This window comes from Engystomops pustulosus, chromosome 7 (genome assembly GCF_040894005.1).
Source record: "Engystomops pustulosus chromosome 7, aEngPut4.maternal, whole genome shotgun sequence".
NCBI classification, from domain to species: Eukaryota; Metazoa; Chordata; class Amphibia; order Anura; family Leptodactylidae; genus Engystomops; species Engystomops pustulosus.
In genome coordinates, this window is record NC_092417.1 from 16,514,316 (window position 1) to 16,529,643 (window position 15,328).

At 41.6% G+C, this 15,328-nt stretch overlaps 1 protein-coding gene across 1 annotated transcript in view; it reads right to left on the bottom strand.

Annotated features, from left to right (window-relative positions):
* Positions 1-3,600: 3,600 nt before the first annotated feature.
* The window catches only part of KIRREL1 (kirre like nephrin family adhesion molecule 1), a 180,242-nt gene continuing 168,514 nt past the window's right edge, over positions 3,601-15,328 (bottom strand). The window contains exons 11-15 of the mRNA XM_072114949.1: positions 11,046-11,244; positions 10,828-10,935; positions 10,258-10,397; positions 9,130-9,204; positions 3,601-7,743 (exon numbers count right to left, since the gene is read on the bottom strand). Of these exons, the coding sequence (XP_071971050.1) occupies positions 7,273-7,743; positions 9,130-9,204; positions 10,258-10,397; positions 10,828-10,935; positions 11,046-11,244 (993 nt within the window). The 3' untranslated portion in view covers positions 3,601-7,272. The remainder of the gene's footprint in view (positions 7,744-9,129; positions 9,205-10,257; positions 10,398-10,827; positions 10,936-11,045; positions 11,245-15,328) is intronic.

Below are 15,328 nucleotides of genomic sequence, written 5' to 3' on the forward strand. Positions count from 1 at the left end.
ATCCAACGCGGTTTCCTATACATTAATATTCTTTACATCATAAGTTATTCATTTCTGATGACTCCTATCGGTGAATTTACAACGTAAACACAAATTTCATGCAAATTAGTCAGTAAATCTATTTTTGCATAGTTTTATTTTTTATCTAATTTTTTTTTTTTTTTCCCCAAACACTTCTATAATGTGACATGCATTGTTTACTGACTGGAAAATTGCCTAATCCGCCTCTGAGCTCCCTAATTACTGGGCTATTGAGTGTATAATACCGTGTTAAAGTCAAATTAATTTCCATATTTGTTCTTGAAGGTCCACTCAATTATAATGAGATGATTTACGAATGTTGCTATTTTTATATCTCTTGTCGTATAGATCAGCTTAACCGCGACATACAACACTAGGAATGATAATCACACTACAAATCACTTGTGGCTTTGTGCCGACACTTTGTTGGTGGCCTATTGGAACTTTGTTCTTCTTCTACAGCAATGACTTGTGGACTACTGCAGGTGCTTAATGGCCTTAGTGTTGAAGACGATTATTTCAGCCCGTCCCCGGCTTTAGTGTTGAAGCTGATCACAGCTCCAGCCAATCACTGGCCTTATTGTTGAAGTTGGTTCTTGCTCCAGCCAGTCACTGACCTTAGTGTTGAAACTAATCACTGCTCCAGCCAGTCACTGACCTTAGTGTTGAATCTGATCACTGCTCCAACCAGTCACTGTCCTTAGTGTTGAAGCTGATCACAGCTCCAGCCAATCACTGGCCTTATTGTTGAAGTTGGTTCCTGCTCCAGCTAGTCACTGGCCTTAGTGTTGAAGCTGATCACTGCTCCAGCCAATCGCTGGCCTTATTGTTGAAGCTGATCACAGCTCCAGCCAATCACTCGCCTTATTGTTGAAGTTGGTTCCTGCTCCAGCCAGTCATTGGCCTTAGTCACTAGTCACTGCTCCAACCAGTCACTGTTCTTACTGTTGAAGCTGATCACTGCTCTAGCCAGTCACTGGCCTTAGTGTTGAAGCTGATCGCAGCTCCAGACAGTCACTGGCCTTCGTGTTGAAGCTGATCACTGCACCAGCCAGTCACTGGGCATAGTGTTGAAACCTATCACTGCTCCAGCCAGTCACTGGCCTTAGTGTTCAAACTGATCACTGCTCCAGCCAGTCACTGACCTTAGTGTTCAAGCTGATCACTGCTCCAGCCAATCACTGGCCTTAGTGTTGAAGCTGATCATTGTTCCAGCCAATCACTGACCTTAGTGTTGAAGCTGATCATTGCTCCAGCCAATCACTGACCTTAGTGTTGAAGCTGATCATTGCTCCAGCCAGTCACTGACCTTAGTGTTGAAGCTGATCACTGCTCCAGCCAGTCACTGGACATAGTGTTGAAACTGATCACTGCTCCAGCCAATCACTGACCTTAGTGTTGAAGCTGATCATTGCTCCAGCCAGTCACTGGACATAGTGTTGAAACTGATCACTGCTCCAGCCAATCACTGACCTTAGTGTTGAAGCTGATCATTGCTCCAGCCAGTCACTGGCCTTAGTGTTGAAGCTGATCACTGCTCCAGCCAGTCACTGACCTTAGTGTTGAAGCTGATCACTGCTCCAGCCAGTCACTGACCTTAGTGTTCAAGCTGATCACTGCTCCAGCCAGTCACTGACCTTAGTGTTGAAGCTGATCACTGCTCCAGCCAGTCACTGACCTTAGTGTTCAAGCTGATCACTGCTCCGGCCAGTCACTGACCTTAGTGTTGAAGCTGGATCACTGCTCCAGCCAGTCACTGACCTTAGTGTTGAAGCTGGATCACTGCTCCAGCTAGTCACTGACCTTAGTGTTGAAGCTGATCACTGCTCCAGCCAGTCACTGACCTTAGTGTTGAAGCTGATCACTGCTCCAGCCAGTCAGTGGCCTTAGTGTTGAAGCTGATCATTGCTCCAGCCAGTCACTGGCCTTAGTGATGAAGCTGATCACTGCTCCAGCCAGTCACTGACCTTAGTGATGAAGCTGATCACTGCTCCAGCCAGTCACTGACCTTAGTGTTGAAGCTGGTTCCTGCACAGCTAATCACTGGCCTTTGATTCAATATAGCTATCACTGGCCTGTTGCTGTGGCAGACAAAGTAGAACATGGCACCGTCAACACCCGACTGGCAAAATGACTGTTCCACTGTTTGTCATTAAGAATATTGTTAAAAAATGAGGATAGGGACATTCGGATTACCTTGGTATCCACCATAGAGCTTCCTACGAGTTCCTATACGCCAATAACTACCCACCTTTACTACGCATGTTATCCCTCATGTTCATAGAGTGGGGCTTATCACATTTCTTGGGTTGGCAATATCTCCTTCCCAAATAAGTAATTCCTCCTCAAAATGTTGTATCTATTCCCTAGCCCATCCAATCTGAAGACAATCCAAACCATGACCTTACGATTTTTGTGGCATAGCTCCATCCCCATGGTGGCAATATCCATGCTATACTGTCATAGATTTAAGGGGATTTTGGGGGGTTCCTGATATCTTTAGGCATAATCAGGTGACCCAGTTGGCTCTGCTCCACTCTTACCAGGACCCGTTGATCTTGCTTTCCTTGGATGTGAGGTCATCCTGATTACACGTCCCATCAATATCATCCTACTGGACTCCCTAAAATATTCGGTGGGCCTCATTTCACCACACCTACCCCTTCTCCCCTTTTTGTATACCCCACTGTACCCTCCTGGACTACAGTTCCCTGGGGCATTCAGGTCCTGAACAGTAGGAGGTTTCCAAAAAATATATCTTCTCCTCTCTCTCAAGGGCATATCCAATTTTGAATCCATGCAGACTCACTTCAGAGCACCAGATATCTACAGCTCATTCCTGAGGAACACCGCCTCCCCACATACCCTTACACTATTTGTAATGTACTCTTTACATGGTCCTTCTCCTGGTTGCTCCCATAACTATTAATGGGGGTTGTCCGCTCTACGATTCTGTACTTTGTTTGATGCTTTTTACATTTGTTCTTGTTTTATTTGTATTCATTCTATAATTTTATAAAAACCCCAAATAAATAAAAATATAAAGTAAAAAAAAAAGAAATAATTCGGATAAAAAAACCCTTGTAGGAGGACCTTGCCCCAACCCCAACTCCTTACATTGGTGACGTTAGGTTGATCCTGACACATTTTGAATTTCCTCCCTGGCCCCATCCGTTCCTGCATAATTAGTGATGTTAGTTTTGGCACCTAATATGCTAATTTGCCAACTGTCAGGTAGGCGGTGCTAAGCTACTCCAAACCAGGACCTCCCATTTGATTATTGTCAAACCTAATACCAATGATTCCTTGGTAATGGTATCCGATAGAGAAAACATTCCGACTGCGCCAAAGTAAGAGGTGAAGCACCTATTGTAGGACGGGAGTAGCTGAAGATGGTGATAGGTTTTTTTTTATAATTGCACTTACTCTTCTAATATCTGCTAGATATTAATATGACCTGGATCATGTGGTCATCCCGGTTGTACCGCCTCTTTAAGAAAAAAAAAATCCAAAATATTTTTTCCCTGATACTTTCCCAGACCCGCCCACAATGGTAAATAAGCATGGGAGGTCTTTAGAGAAGATAAAAAACATTGCTTGTAGCAATCTTTTATTATTAAACAGAGCATCAGAGTGTTACATATGTGATTACCATAGGGGGGGTAGGTGTTTGTATAGTGTGACATACTGGTTTTCCTTTAATACATTTTATTTTTCTCAACAACACAACGCAGATCATTTTTTTTTGTGAACAGTCGTACAGTAAAATTCCTTTATTTCAACAAAAAGACGTAGAAAAAGTTCATCCAGTAGGACTTGCAGCTTAGTGAAAACAAAAATGAGTAAATTCTTCTAATTGCTTGAAATTTACCAATAAAAAAAATTCCAAATTGGAGGAATTTTACTGTAAAAAATATTTTTATACATTTTTTGTGGTTTTCCCTTTAAATATCTCAAAAGATGTCCAAGATGCAAATTATAAAATCTCAGAACAACCAGTGACACAGTATATCAAAAGGACATTGTATTGTTTTACATTGGACCAATGTAGAAAACAACAGAGCAAATAAAAAAGGTAAAAGAAAAAAAATCTTCTTGACCAAGAAAATATCTCAAGAAACGTCAACGGGTGTGCGGATAAAAAGAAGAAAATAATAAAACATAATACTGATAATGTCACTCGTGTATGCTTCTCACGTTTTACAAGATATATAAAAAATATATATGTATATTTACACACGTACTGTACAAAAATGATTGCCTACGAGGATCTGTTTGCAAAAAGAACAGATTTCGTGCAAAAGATACATTTGGTTGAAATTGTAAAAAAAAAAAAAAATATATGTACAGTTTAATAAGAAAATCGATACACTTAACCATTTCCAGGAATAAACCTAATATTTGGGTAAAATTTTTGAATGGTGGAAATTAGCGATAAAGTTGCGTTGGTTAAGCATGGTGTATCGTGGTTGGCTTTGGCGAAAAAACATAAAAGATAATTGTTTAAATCCTAACAATAATGTACACATGGAGGTCGTATGAAGGCCGAAGCAGCATAAGTTTACATTACTGTACCTTTAAACAAAAAAATAAAAGGGTATTTTCAAATATTATTGGAAGGACGTCGTCGATATACCCGACCATCGTCAACCGGCCATTGAGTGGAAGTCAGTGAGAAGTCACTTTAACTTTTACCAAATACAAATACCGTCCATCAATACTAATTTTAGAAATGCTATATGAGTTTGTTTCAGTGTTTTTTTAAATAAATTCCAGAATTACCATATATACTCGAGTATAAGCCTAGTTTTTCAGCACAACAAAATGTGCTGAAAACCCAAACTCGGCTTATACTCGAGTAAAAAGAATATTAATTTTACCAGGTTTTTGTGGTAAAATTAGGGGCCTCGGCTTATACTTGGGTCGGCTTATACTCGAGTATATACGGGTATGTTTTTTTTATATATGAATGAGAAGATTGGACAAAACATTAAGAAATGACAACTGATGATGAATAAATATAAAGTACCATTCACAGACAGGTCTTGGCAAATACTTTTTTTTTTTTTTCCTTTCTTTTTGAATTTTTCTTTTTTTCTTCTAAATAACAAACCTTAACAATTATAAGTCAAGGCACAGGAAGAAAAAAAAAATAAAAAGTGGTATGAATATTATCGGATACCAAGAGGAATGCCCTAATTTGCCTGGTAAAATAGAATCGAATTGGACCAAAAGTAGTAGCTAAGTTCCCTTACGACAAATTTTTGGAACACATCCAAACATCTTAGACTCATGTGGAGAAGACTTTGGCAATAAGATAAATTTTTTTTAAAAAAAGGGTCCATTTTTACTGCATCGGGTAAAGTAGAATGGAGACATGCGTATTCATTATGAGATGTGATGAAAAATTGTACCACCTCGAAGGAAGTTTGAGAAAGAAGTCATCTGTTTGTCACAGTTATAAGATCAGGATCAATATCTGGCCTTAAAGTTAAAAACAAAAAGTTTTCTTGTAGTCCCTCTGAAGGTAGGGCTTTACCCTCCAAGACTTTGACCAAGCACCAACGTGGACAAATTTAAGTTCACTATAAAAGGGTTCAAGCTACGATGGGAAATTATGGTGGTTGGAGTTTCAAATTGGACTATGACCCCCAAAAAACCTTAAAAAAATCTCCCAAATGGACAGTTGACTCCATGTTAGGAGTAGCTACGACCATATCCATTAAATTATACTTTGGATGTCTATTTACACCTTGGAACTGAAAGTTCACGAGACTTAAGTCCACGAGACTCTCTTGCATATGTGACCAACCATTTTACCAAGATATTGGACCATTCATCCCTGAGTATCTTTTTTTTTTTTTTTTTTCTCCTCAGCCAAAGAGCAATGCTGGAGTTTAAAGAAATGTAACACCGCCTGTTACTTATTGCCTACCGAAGCTCCGTGCTACAGATCTCCTCGAGAAGACCATGGTCTAGGTTTCTGGATGGAAGGGTCAAATAGTTGTAAATAGGATGATAGTGATTTACAATCCGCACATAGGGTGAAGGGATGTTTATGTATGATGTGCTCAATAATTCAAAAAAAATTGTATTAAAATATATAAAGTGTAATATGGCTCAGAGCTTGTTGGGAAATCTAGACCAAGGAGGACCAAAAGTTGCAAATTGGCTTCCCTCGTAAGACCAGCTGGATCTCTGCAAAGGGACCAGTACCTTCCAAGAGCTGGACTAAAGCATTATACAGGCAGTCCCCGGGTTACATACAAGATAGGGTCTGGAGGTTTGTTCTTAAGTTGAATTTGTATGTAAGTCGAAACTGTATATTTTATAATGGAAGTTCTAGACAATTTTTTTTCTTTTGCCCCAGTGACAATCGGAGTTTCAAAATTTTTGGTGTAATTGGACCAAGAATTATCAATAAAGTTTCATTACAGACACCTCACAGCTGATCACTGCAGTCTGGGACTATAGTAAAGCATCCAGAGAGCTTCACCAGAGGTCACAGTGGGCAGAGGGGTCCGTCTGTAACTATGGGTTGTCTGTAAGTCAGGTGTCCTTAAGTAGGGGACCGCCTGTATATAGATTAGAATCCTCCAAACAGAAAAAACCTATAAAGATGCAAATGAAAACTCATGTTTTTTTGATTGTCCGATTCACTCGTTACCTACCTTTCGAGCAGAAATAGTTTCTTGCTCTTACCAAACCCAAGCCTGATAGAACCATCTACGTCATACAATCTACACAACAATATGACTCAACCTTCCTTCTCCGATAGCTGGAATGTAGAACTACAAAATAATGACCCTGCTATGTACGGTAAGACTCGATTTTCAATGGCAAATGAAGGGAGTAATAAAAAAAAACACAGACAGGTGCCCCAAGAGACTATGGGGACTCATCAAAGTGAAAAGCTTCACTGGTACCAAGTTGACTTTTTAAGTCATACCATACGCCATACAACAGATGGCAAAATCAGTGGTCTTCAAGGAATGATCAGGTGCTAAAAGGCCAGCCTTCAGTTTGGCATCTTATTCCGTATCAAAGCCTCACGGCTTTTCTGGTTGGGCAACATTGACTGTTTTCTTGGGGGACTTCTGAGATCAAGACATTAAGGTCCCTGAGTATCAGAAGATGCAGTTTCTTCTCCTCCTTGAGTCCTTTCTTGCCTTTAGATGAAAAACTAAATAGTGTCATCCTCATTTTTCCCCTTTTATGCCCACCAGTTCCACTTTTTTCCTTTCACAATCCTTAGACATGTGTCTGCATCCTTTGTTGAAACCTCTGTCCATAGTCGGAATGTTGGGAAGTGTATGAGAACCGAGTGGCACCTGTGAACTTGCTGACTGGATCAAAAGTATCGTAAGGTCCTCGATCCATCGCCGTTGTGGTTGGCTGCGTATAACCAAGCCGGTATGTTGGGTACCCAGAATTGGCTGAATACCCATGTGTCCCAAATTTTTCATAGTTCTCATACGAAAGTTGACTGGTGGTATCTGTTGTTGCTGGAGTTACTGCGGGCGTCGGGTCTGTACTATAATCTGAAGTAGCAGCCCGACTATAAGTGTTCAGTTGGGCATAACCACTGGAGTGTGAGAGACGGGATGAAGGGCGAGCATCGAAACGTGCTGGTCCAGGATTACGGTAATCTGGATACAACACAGTTCGGGAGTTCGGTCTGTCGTCGTGAGCCCGGACGTTGTAATACCCATTGGTTGGATCCTAGGGAAGAAGAGCAGCGTGATCAATGGCAGATAATGATGGACATGAATATAGAATAGGGAAAAATGATTATTGAGAGGAAGGAGAGAAGAGGAACTTGGAGAAGATGGCGGCTAGCCTGAGATAGGCGACTCGGTTTTTCTGAACAATCCCTCTATGTGTTTTACATACTCATGTGCTCAAATACGCAGTGAAGCAAAAGTCACTATACAGGTGCATACATTTATTAATGTAAAAATGCTTCGGACTACAGACATTTACATAAACATTTCCTTTTTAGCATATAAAATATGATAACCCGGGGCTGAAGCCTGCCGAATACAGAGATACAAAAATGAGAAGTGCCCAAATCTAGTCATCAAGGTCTACACAGCAAAAAGCCAAAACATTCTTAGCTTGGTTGGAGCTTCTTAATAAGGTTGGTCTTATCTAGATAATAATTCGACCCCACCATTACTGGAGCCAAAGCTAAATTTTTCAGCCTAAATTGTTCCGAATTCGCTTTACTCTATCAGTGTATGAGACTTAATCAGTTACATTCATAAAAACGACTTTGATGACTAGACCCAAGGTGATGATTTACGCGATGTGTGATGAGATGTACACTGTGCTCCGTATCCGACATAAGAGGAGGAGAAGCGTTTCGATCAGTCCGCAGTAAGAAGTCTGTATCCATAATGTCCAAGTTGAATTTATTTTGTAAATCCATATGAATTGTGAAGGCCACTCCATTTTGGCTGAAGGCACAGTCCACACAGTTGCACACAAGTCTGCAATAAAATAATTCCCAACTTTTCAACGAAGGACATCCAGTGTAAGATCCATCTGGAATCATTGGACTTTCGAGTTCCATGGTCTCACTAGACAGAATCCCTTATCCTATAACGTCTCCTCATTACACCTGCAACAATCTGTTGCCACCATCTCCCCTAACTTCACAGAAGTGTAATCGGGATTTCCAACCTTCTTCATCAAACAGTTTACAAGTCAGAATTCGGAAATTGAACAGCAACCCTTCTCTAATCCCTAAAAAGTATGCAACTGTATAGTAATGTTTGCTTCACTCTCCAAGGTATAGAAGAAGTAAGAGGAAGAGAAAGAGAGAGGTATTAAATACAGAACAGTTTACACATTTCACAAAAATTACACAGCACTCGATGATCTCGCATGCCAGACAACTCGTTCGTGCTTAATACAGTGTGCAAATCAAAGATACGTTCAGTCTTGTGACTAGAAGATGCTACGTGTAGCTTCCGCCAGCATCATCACGTTAATGTTACACAGCTCCGAGACATGTGCAGAGACCGGTGGTATCTAGACATCCTGAAAGTGCCACATTTGGTTCGAAATTTATTTGTATTGGTTGAAAATATACGGATGCCGCACCTTGAGCTCATACTCCTCCCTGTCAATGGTGTCACATCGTAGGTCTTGCTTCAAGTCCACGTCGTCCTTAAAAGACTAAAACAAAGAATTTGGGTGAGAAAGGTCAGTCTACAGGTAAGTTAATCAAGCTTCACGATAGTTATTCATCGAAATCATAAGAAATCTCTATGATAATAAGTTCTACACACTGTATTTATTGAAATATTACAAATATAGGAAACCCTACAGCAGTGATGGTGAACCTTTTAGCGACGGAGTGCCCAAACTGCAACCCCAAACCCTCATTTATCGCAAGGTGCCAACCAAAAATTAAAGCAGTAACTTATTGCTCCCTGTGCTTCAACAAAGTTTAATCATACTGGCCTCCTGCGGACACCAACACAGTAGAAAGAAGGAGGGAAAATTTCCATCATTGTAGCTTCTTTCCAGTGTCACTCTGTATAAAGAGTATCATGGGGCCAGCAGGAGGTCCTCCAAAGATAATTGGGGCCTGTCTACACATTCTCCCTCTTCCTACATTCCCAAGTAGCCAAGTTTGTCACTTTAAAATATCAATGAAAGCAGCATCTTTGCTTCCAAGTTGCAGGAAAATTCTTTGAGTCCTGTCTGGTGTCCTGGGGCAATGGCCCGGGTGCCCACAGAAAGGGTACGGAGTGCCGCCTCCGGCACACGTGCCATAGGTTCCACCACTGCCCTACAGTCTCCAAGGAGATTTAAGAATACCCAAGTCATGTAAGTTGAAGTCAAGCCAATGGCTGACCAGTGTTACTTTTGGTCTTTAGAAAGAAATCATTCTACGAAGAGAACATATCGTTTTTCAAGCTCATTGTGGTCTGGAAACTCAACACTCTAGATCATTGATCTAAAATGAACATTAAAACAACGACGACCGATCAGATCAATAAGACCTCAAACTAGGCCTCAACTTATCGCAGTTGTTTGGTACAGACTGATGCTATAGGTAAATATCCTTCATGGACCACCTACAAGGGACAAGTAATGGTCATTCAAAATACCTGTTGTATGGCCGTCGTAAGCTGAACTTGGGGAGGTACAAATGGAATCCAAAGTGGATGTATGATAACTATAAAAATAAGTTATATTATCAAGCAGACATCCTTTTCTTACCGAATAGATGGCCTTCATGACACGAGTTGCGGTAGAAACGCTGGATGTGTCCTCCTCTCTGTCAGGGTGCATCGTTAGAGGTTCCCGATTAACCGTCTCCACTTTGATATCCAGTTTCCTTAGGGTGACATCCTTCCGACCTGGTAGGAAAAATAGCATTTGTTTACAGAATGAAGTGAAATTCCTTCCCGACTTTGCCGTAAAAGTATTAACTAATCAGATGAGTCAAACTGAGCTAAACTGAAAACCAACTCCAGATGTGGATATATACTTGTTCTACTAAGTAACTTTCAACTTTGGTTGTTATTTACTTTTGTGGTTTCCTTGTCTTGCTTTTCCTAACGTATGATCTCGCCAAGAACATCTCCACATAAACTGACAGAGCATCTTCGCAGAATCTCAGTATTCAAGTGTTGTGCTTGTCTCCTCTCGTACAAACCACCCGAGCAACTGTGCAGTCATTGGATACATCACTTATCACAAACTATGGCATAGCCTCTTAATTGGCTCCACTGGGAAAGCCACGAGCTCCTCATACATTTGTCAGAAGACTTTAACGCTGGTACTCACTGCCTTTACGACGTCGGTAGAGGAAGAAAATGAAGAAGCCAAAGAAGATAATGACTAGGATCCCGGCTGAGATAGTTATACCGGCGATGATTCCTACTGGTACCCCTTCTGAAAAAAAGAAAACAATGATTACCCTAAAGGGTTTGTAGGTTTTTTTGAAGATGTTTGTAGATATAGTTTGTAGATTTTTGGGAAATAGTAAGGCTACACATCCATACCTTTCTCTACCAGCTTGATGATGGCCGTTCCCGGTCCAAAGGCGTTCCATGCCGTGCAGTTGTAGCTGGTCTGAAAGTCCGCCTCCATGACGTTGTTGATGGTCAGGATGGATCGGACTCCGCTGTCTGTTTTTGTCCGTTCCACAGTATACCTATCCATGGTTCCAATCTCTAGATACTTCTCCTTCCATGCCCAGGCCTAAAGTTTCCAAGAAATAAATCTTTAGAAAAAAAGGAAACTCTGATCTTACTAAGATCATGATGATTATTTGTCACTTTCATACGACTGGGGAGTCTGCAGAAGTTGTAAAAAAAAATGAATAATATTGATTTACTGACGTAGGAGCATTTCTAGGCAAATATACAATTTTCATATACAAATTTCATCCATGGAAGGAGGCCATGGATAACAAATATCAGAAGATTCCCACAGTCACGGTGCCTGGATCTATGAGTAAGTGCCCCTGGTTTATCATCATGGAATTTGATGGTAGATTTCCTTTCAAGGGAACCAGTCAGCAGAAAGTGAGACCGAGTGCCCAAACTACAGTCAAGACCCACTTATTTATTACAAAGCGCCAACATAGAAATTTAATTTGAGATATATACTCCTTGCTCTGTCACAGTTTCATTCATACCAGCACCCTGAGGACACCAATAAAGCAGAAAATAGGAGAAATTTGCATGATGATTGTAGTTTCCCTTCAAGGTCCCATAAACAGGAAGAATTGTCAGGGTCGGAGCAGGAGCTACAATGATAATCCAGATCTGTCCATACATTCCCACTCCTCCAGTAGTCCCAGGTAGTGCTGTCACTTTAAAATAGCTCTGTGCACAGCAAGTCCTGGGCTGTCTGGGACTGCAGGAAGATACCTGGAGTCATCTCTGGTGATGGCCTGAGTGCCCACAGAAAGGGCTCTGAGTGCCACCTCTGGCACTAGTGCCATAGGTTAGCCATCACTGCACTACCAGTATGTTGTCATACAGCTGACCACCTTCCAGATTATGTTTCTTTCATGGCTCAGTGTGGAGGCATCATCCAGAAAATCAACTTTAAAGTGAGATGTAAATTGGTTGTATAAAGTCAAGGAGGCGGAGAGTTTAACACTGAAGTCAAGCTCTCTCCTCCTCAGAAAGCCCCTTTACTGTTATTAACTGTTATTAATGGTCCGGTATCCTGAGACATCACTAACCAGATCTATTGAAGTCCAGTGCACAATATCAATCACAGAAGAGAAGGCGATCAGAGCCCCCCACCTTGACTTCAGTGTTAAACTCTCCGCCTCCTTGACTTTATACAACCAATTTACATTTCACTTCAAAGTTGATTTTCTGGATGAAGTCAACACACTGGACTATGAAAGAAGCAAAAACTAGAAGGTGTTACGTTGCTAGACAATATACTGGTAGTGGTTTATAAGGGCAATTGCTGATGACAGGTTCCCGTTAAGTTTGGTTTTTATCACCTACAGTCGGCTTGAATTTTGGCAAACATCTGTAACATCCTTATCTATCTCTATTTCCCACTTCCCTTTCTACTCCCTAATATTACAATGCAACCCCACATCTTTTTGTTTCCAATAATACCAGAATATTTTTCAAAATTTTCCGTTCATTGGGGCTCATTTACTAAGGGTCCGCAGACCACATTTTCGTTGGGTTTCCCGACGATTTCCGTGTTGCGCCGCATTTAACAGGGTTTTTTTAGCGCATGCGATCGGATTTTGGCACATCATCGTCGGCTTTCACGCGACACAAATCAGGGGACGGGCCACCGGACGATCCGACGGATTCGGACAACACGCAGGGTTTAACATCGCAAATTGTGTTGCAAGACATGCACTCACATACAACGGGAAGAAGAATGTGAACACCGGCGGACCTCAGCTGGGAAGAGACAGATGCAGGATCTCCGGCGCACGATGTTGGTGAATTGCGCCGTACTTCATCTTCGTCGCACCGTCCGGATCGGGGATCGCGACAGGACCGGGTGAGTAAATGTGCCCCAGTGTGTCTAACATTTTTGAAACTACCACCAAATGACCAACAATTTACACTTTTAATTATAAATGTAGCAAGTAAATTTAGGAATTCTTTCTCCAATACTATGGTTTCATCACTCCATGGGGGTCATTTATCTTATTTCCCCCCATTCTCTGAGCTCTTTTTTGCACCTTTTGTGAGTCTATTGTTTGCACCTTATTTGTCTTTGTAGTTTTGGTTCTTTGTCAAATGAAGATTTTTTTTTAAAAAATTGTAAAAAATGTTGTAGCGCAAATCATACCATTACCTTTCCTAAGCACAGTCAGGACTTGTGTTTTATTGTGCAATTATTTGCACCCATATAGGCGCAATAGTATAGTAAATCGGACACAAACATCTGTAAAGACAAATAGGGCACAAAAACACACACAAAAAAATTGAGGCGCAAAATAGGCGCAAAACAGCCATTACGCAGCAAAAAGGCGCAAAAATACCAACGGCTGGGAAAAAATTAAAATGATAAATGACCCCCCCCCCCCGTGTTTAAAAGGTTCATCAGTGACATGATCAAGAATGGCGTCCCCCTTTTCGGCAAGCGACGAGGAGTTTGCAAAACCTTGTAAAATTTTTGTGAAATTATCTAAATTTGCTAAATATTTTTAAGCAAAAAAAAAAAAAATGGATAAAAGCCAGTAATAAATTTTTGTAAATTTTTTTTTTAACATTTCCTGGCAGCCATTATTCTCTTGTACACAATGACGAGACGATGGCATATAATATGTCACCGATACTCCAATAAGCGCAGGTTAAATGGCCTCTCTAATGGAGCAGCCTGGGGAGACATAGACATTACTCGCTGGAGCCGCGCAGATCTGTAATAGTTAACTGGAAAATCCAAATCACTGAAAAGCCAATAATGAATTCTCCTCAGTCGCTTCCTCTGCTAAACACTTCATTTTGTAAGCCGTGATAAAATGATTTCAGCCGCGGTGGATGCTGTTTGGAGAACGCGTCTCCCTCGGGACTCGGTGGTGAAGCAGCTGTGAATCCGGCACAAATTTGCACTTTAATTAATGCAAAAAAGACATATATATCTGCCGAGGAGGGACCGACCACTGCCGTCATTAACGTTAGGGCTCTGGCATCTGAAACCCTTGCGTGTGTTTATTTATCCTCGATCCTCCTCCTGTCTCTTCGATTTTTTTTAAAAAAATAGACAAAAACAAGAGGCGTTGGAGTACTACGAGAGCCAGCCAGGGGGCGCTATTGCTTTAGGAAGCGGGCTCCCGGTTATGGATTTGTAGAATGGTGCCGGGGTCGTTGTCTCTTCAGCAAGATGTGATTATTAGAATAATCATTCATCAGCGGAGCATAGCCCATAAAAGAAATAATTGCCATATATCCCCTTTTCTCCGAGGGTGGTCAAAACTTTAATCATGGAGAGTTCAGAGCTGGAATTGCATTTTTGAGGTCCGCCGCTCCGGATTACGTCAATACGGTGGCTCGCCTTAGATTTATTAGCTTTCAGGAGAGTACAAAAGTAAATACATATATCATGGAGGCATAGCTGTTGTCAGGATCGGAGGTTGTGGATTTTCTGGACCACCGCAGACCCAGTTTTCACCAGAACCTGCCGCAATGCGGGTTGGACTTGTTGCATTGTGGTACCACCAGGTCGTTCCACAGGCGCAACTTTGTCCGTGGTGGCAGCCAAGGCATAGTACAGAATCGTCAGGGACAGGAAGAAGGTCGAGACAGGCAGCATGGGATCATAGTTGGGGACGTAGTGGTAGGTCAGGACAGGCAGCACAGAATCGAAGTCAAGAACGGAATTAAGGTCACAACGGGAAATCAGGATAATCGCAAATGGCATGGAACGAAGCTTTCTCTTCAAAGCACACAGATCTGGCCGGGGACACAGGAAGGGACAGGAATTTATCTCAGCAGCGCCAATTATCGGGTGCTGGCCCTTTAAGTCATACAGAGCGCAGGGAGTGAGGAGACCGCTGCTGGAGGCAGGTAGGCTCCGGCGGCACAGTATATGGATATGGGTTGCAGGGGCACCCGTGACCGTGACAGCTGTGGGCTCCAATATATCAACACCATATGGTAGGGGTAACTGAACAATTGACACCTCCATATACTGACACACATGGTGGCTATCCATATCATCGGAAAGTATTTCCGAGGAAGCTAAAGTCTTGTCTACTCTTCAAGATCCTCTAAGGTTGGCCATGACATTGAAGATCATCCCTCACACCCACCAGATCACCACTCAATCCCACCAGAACATATCTCAA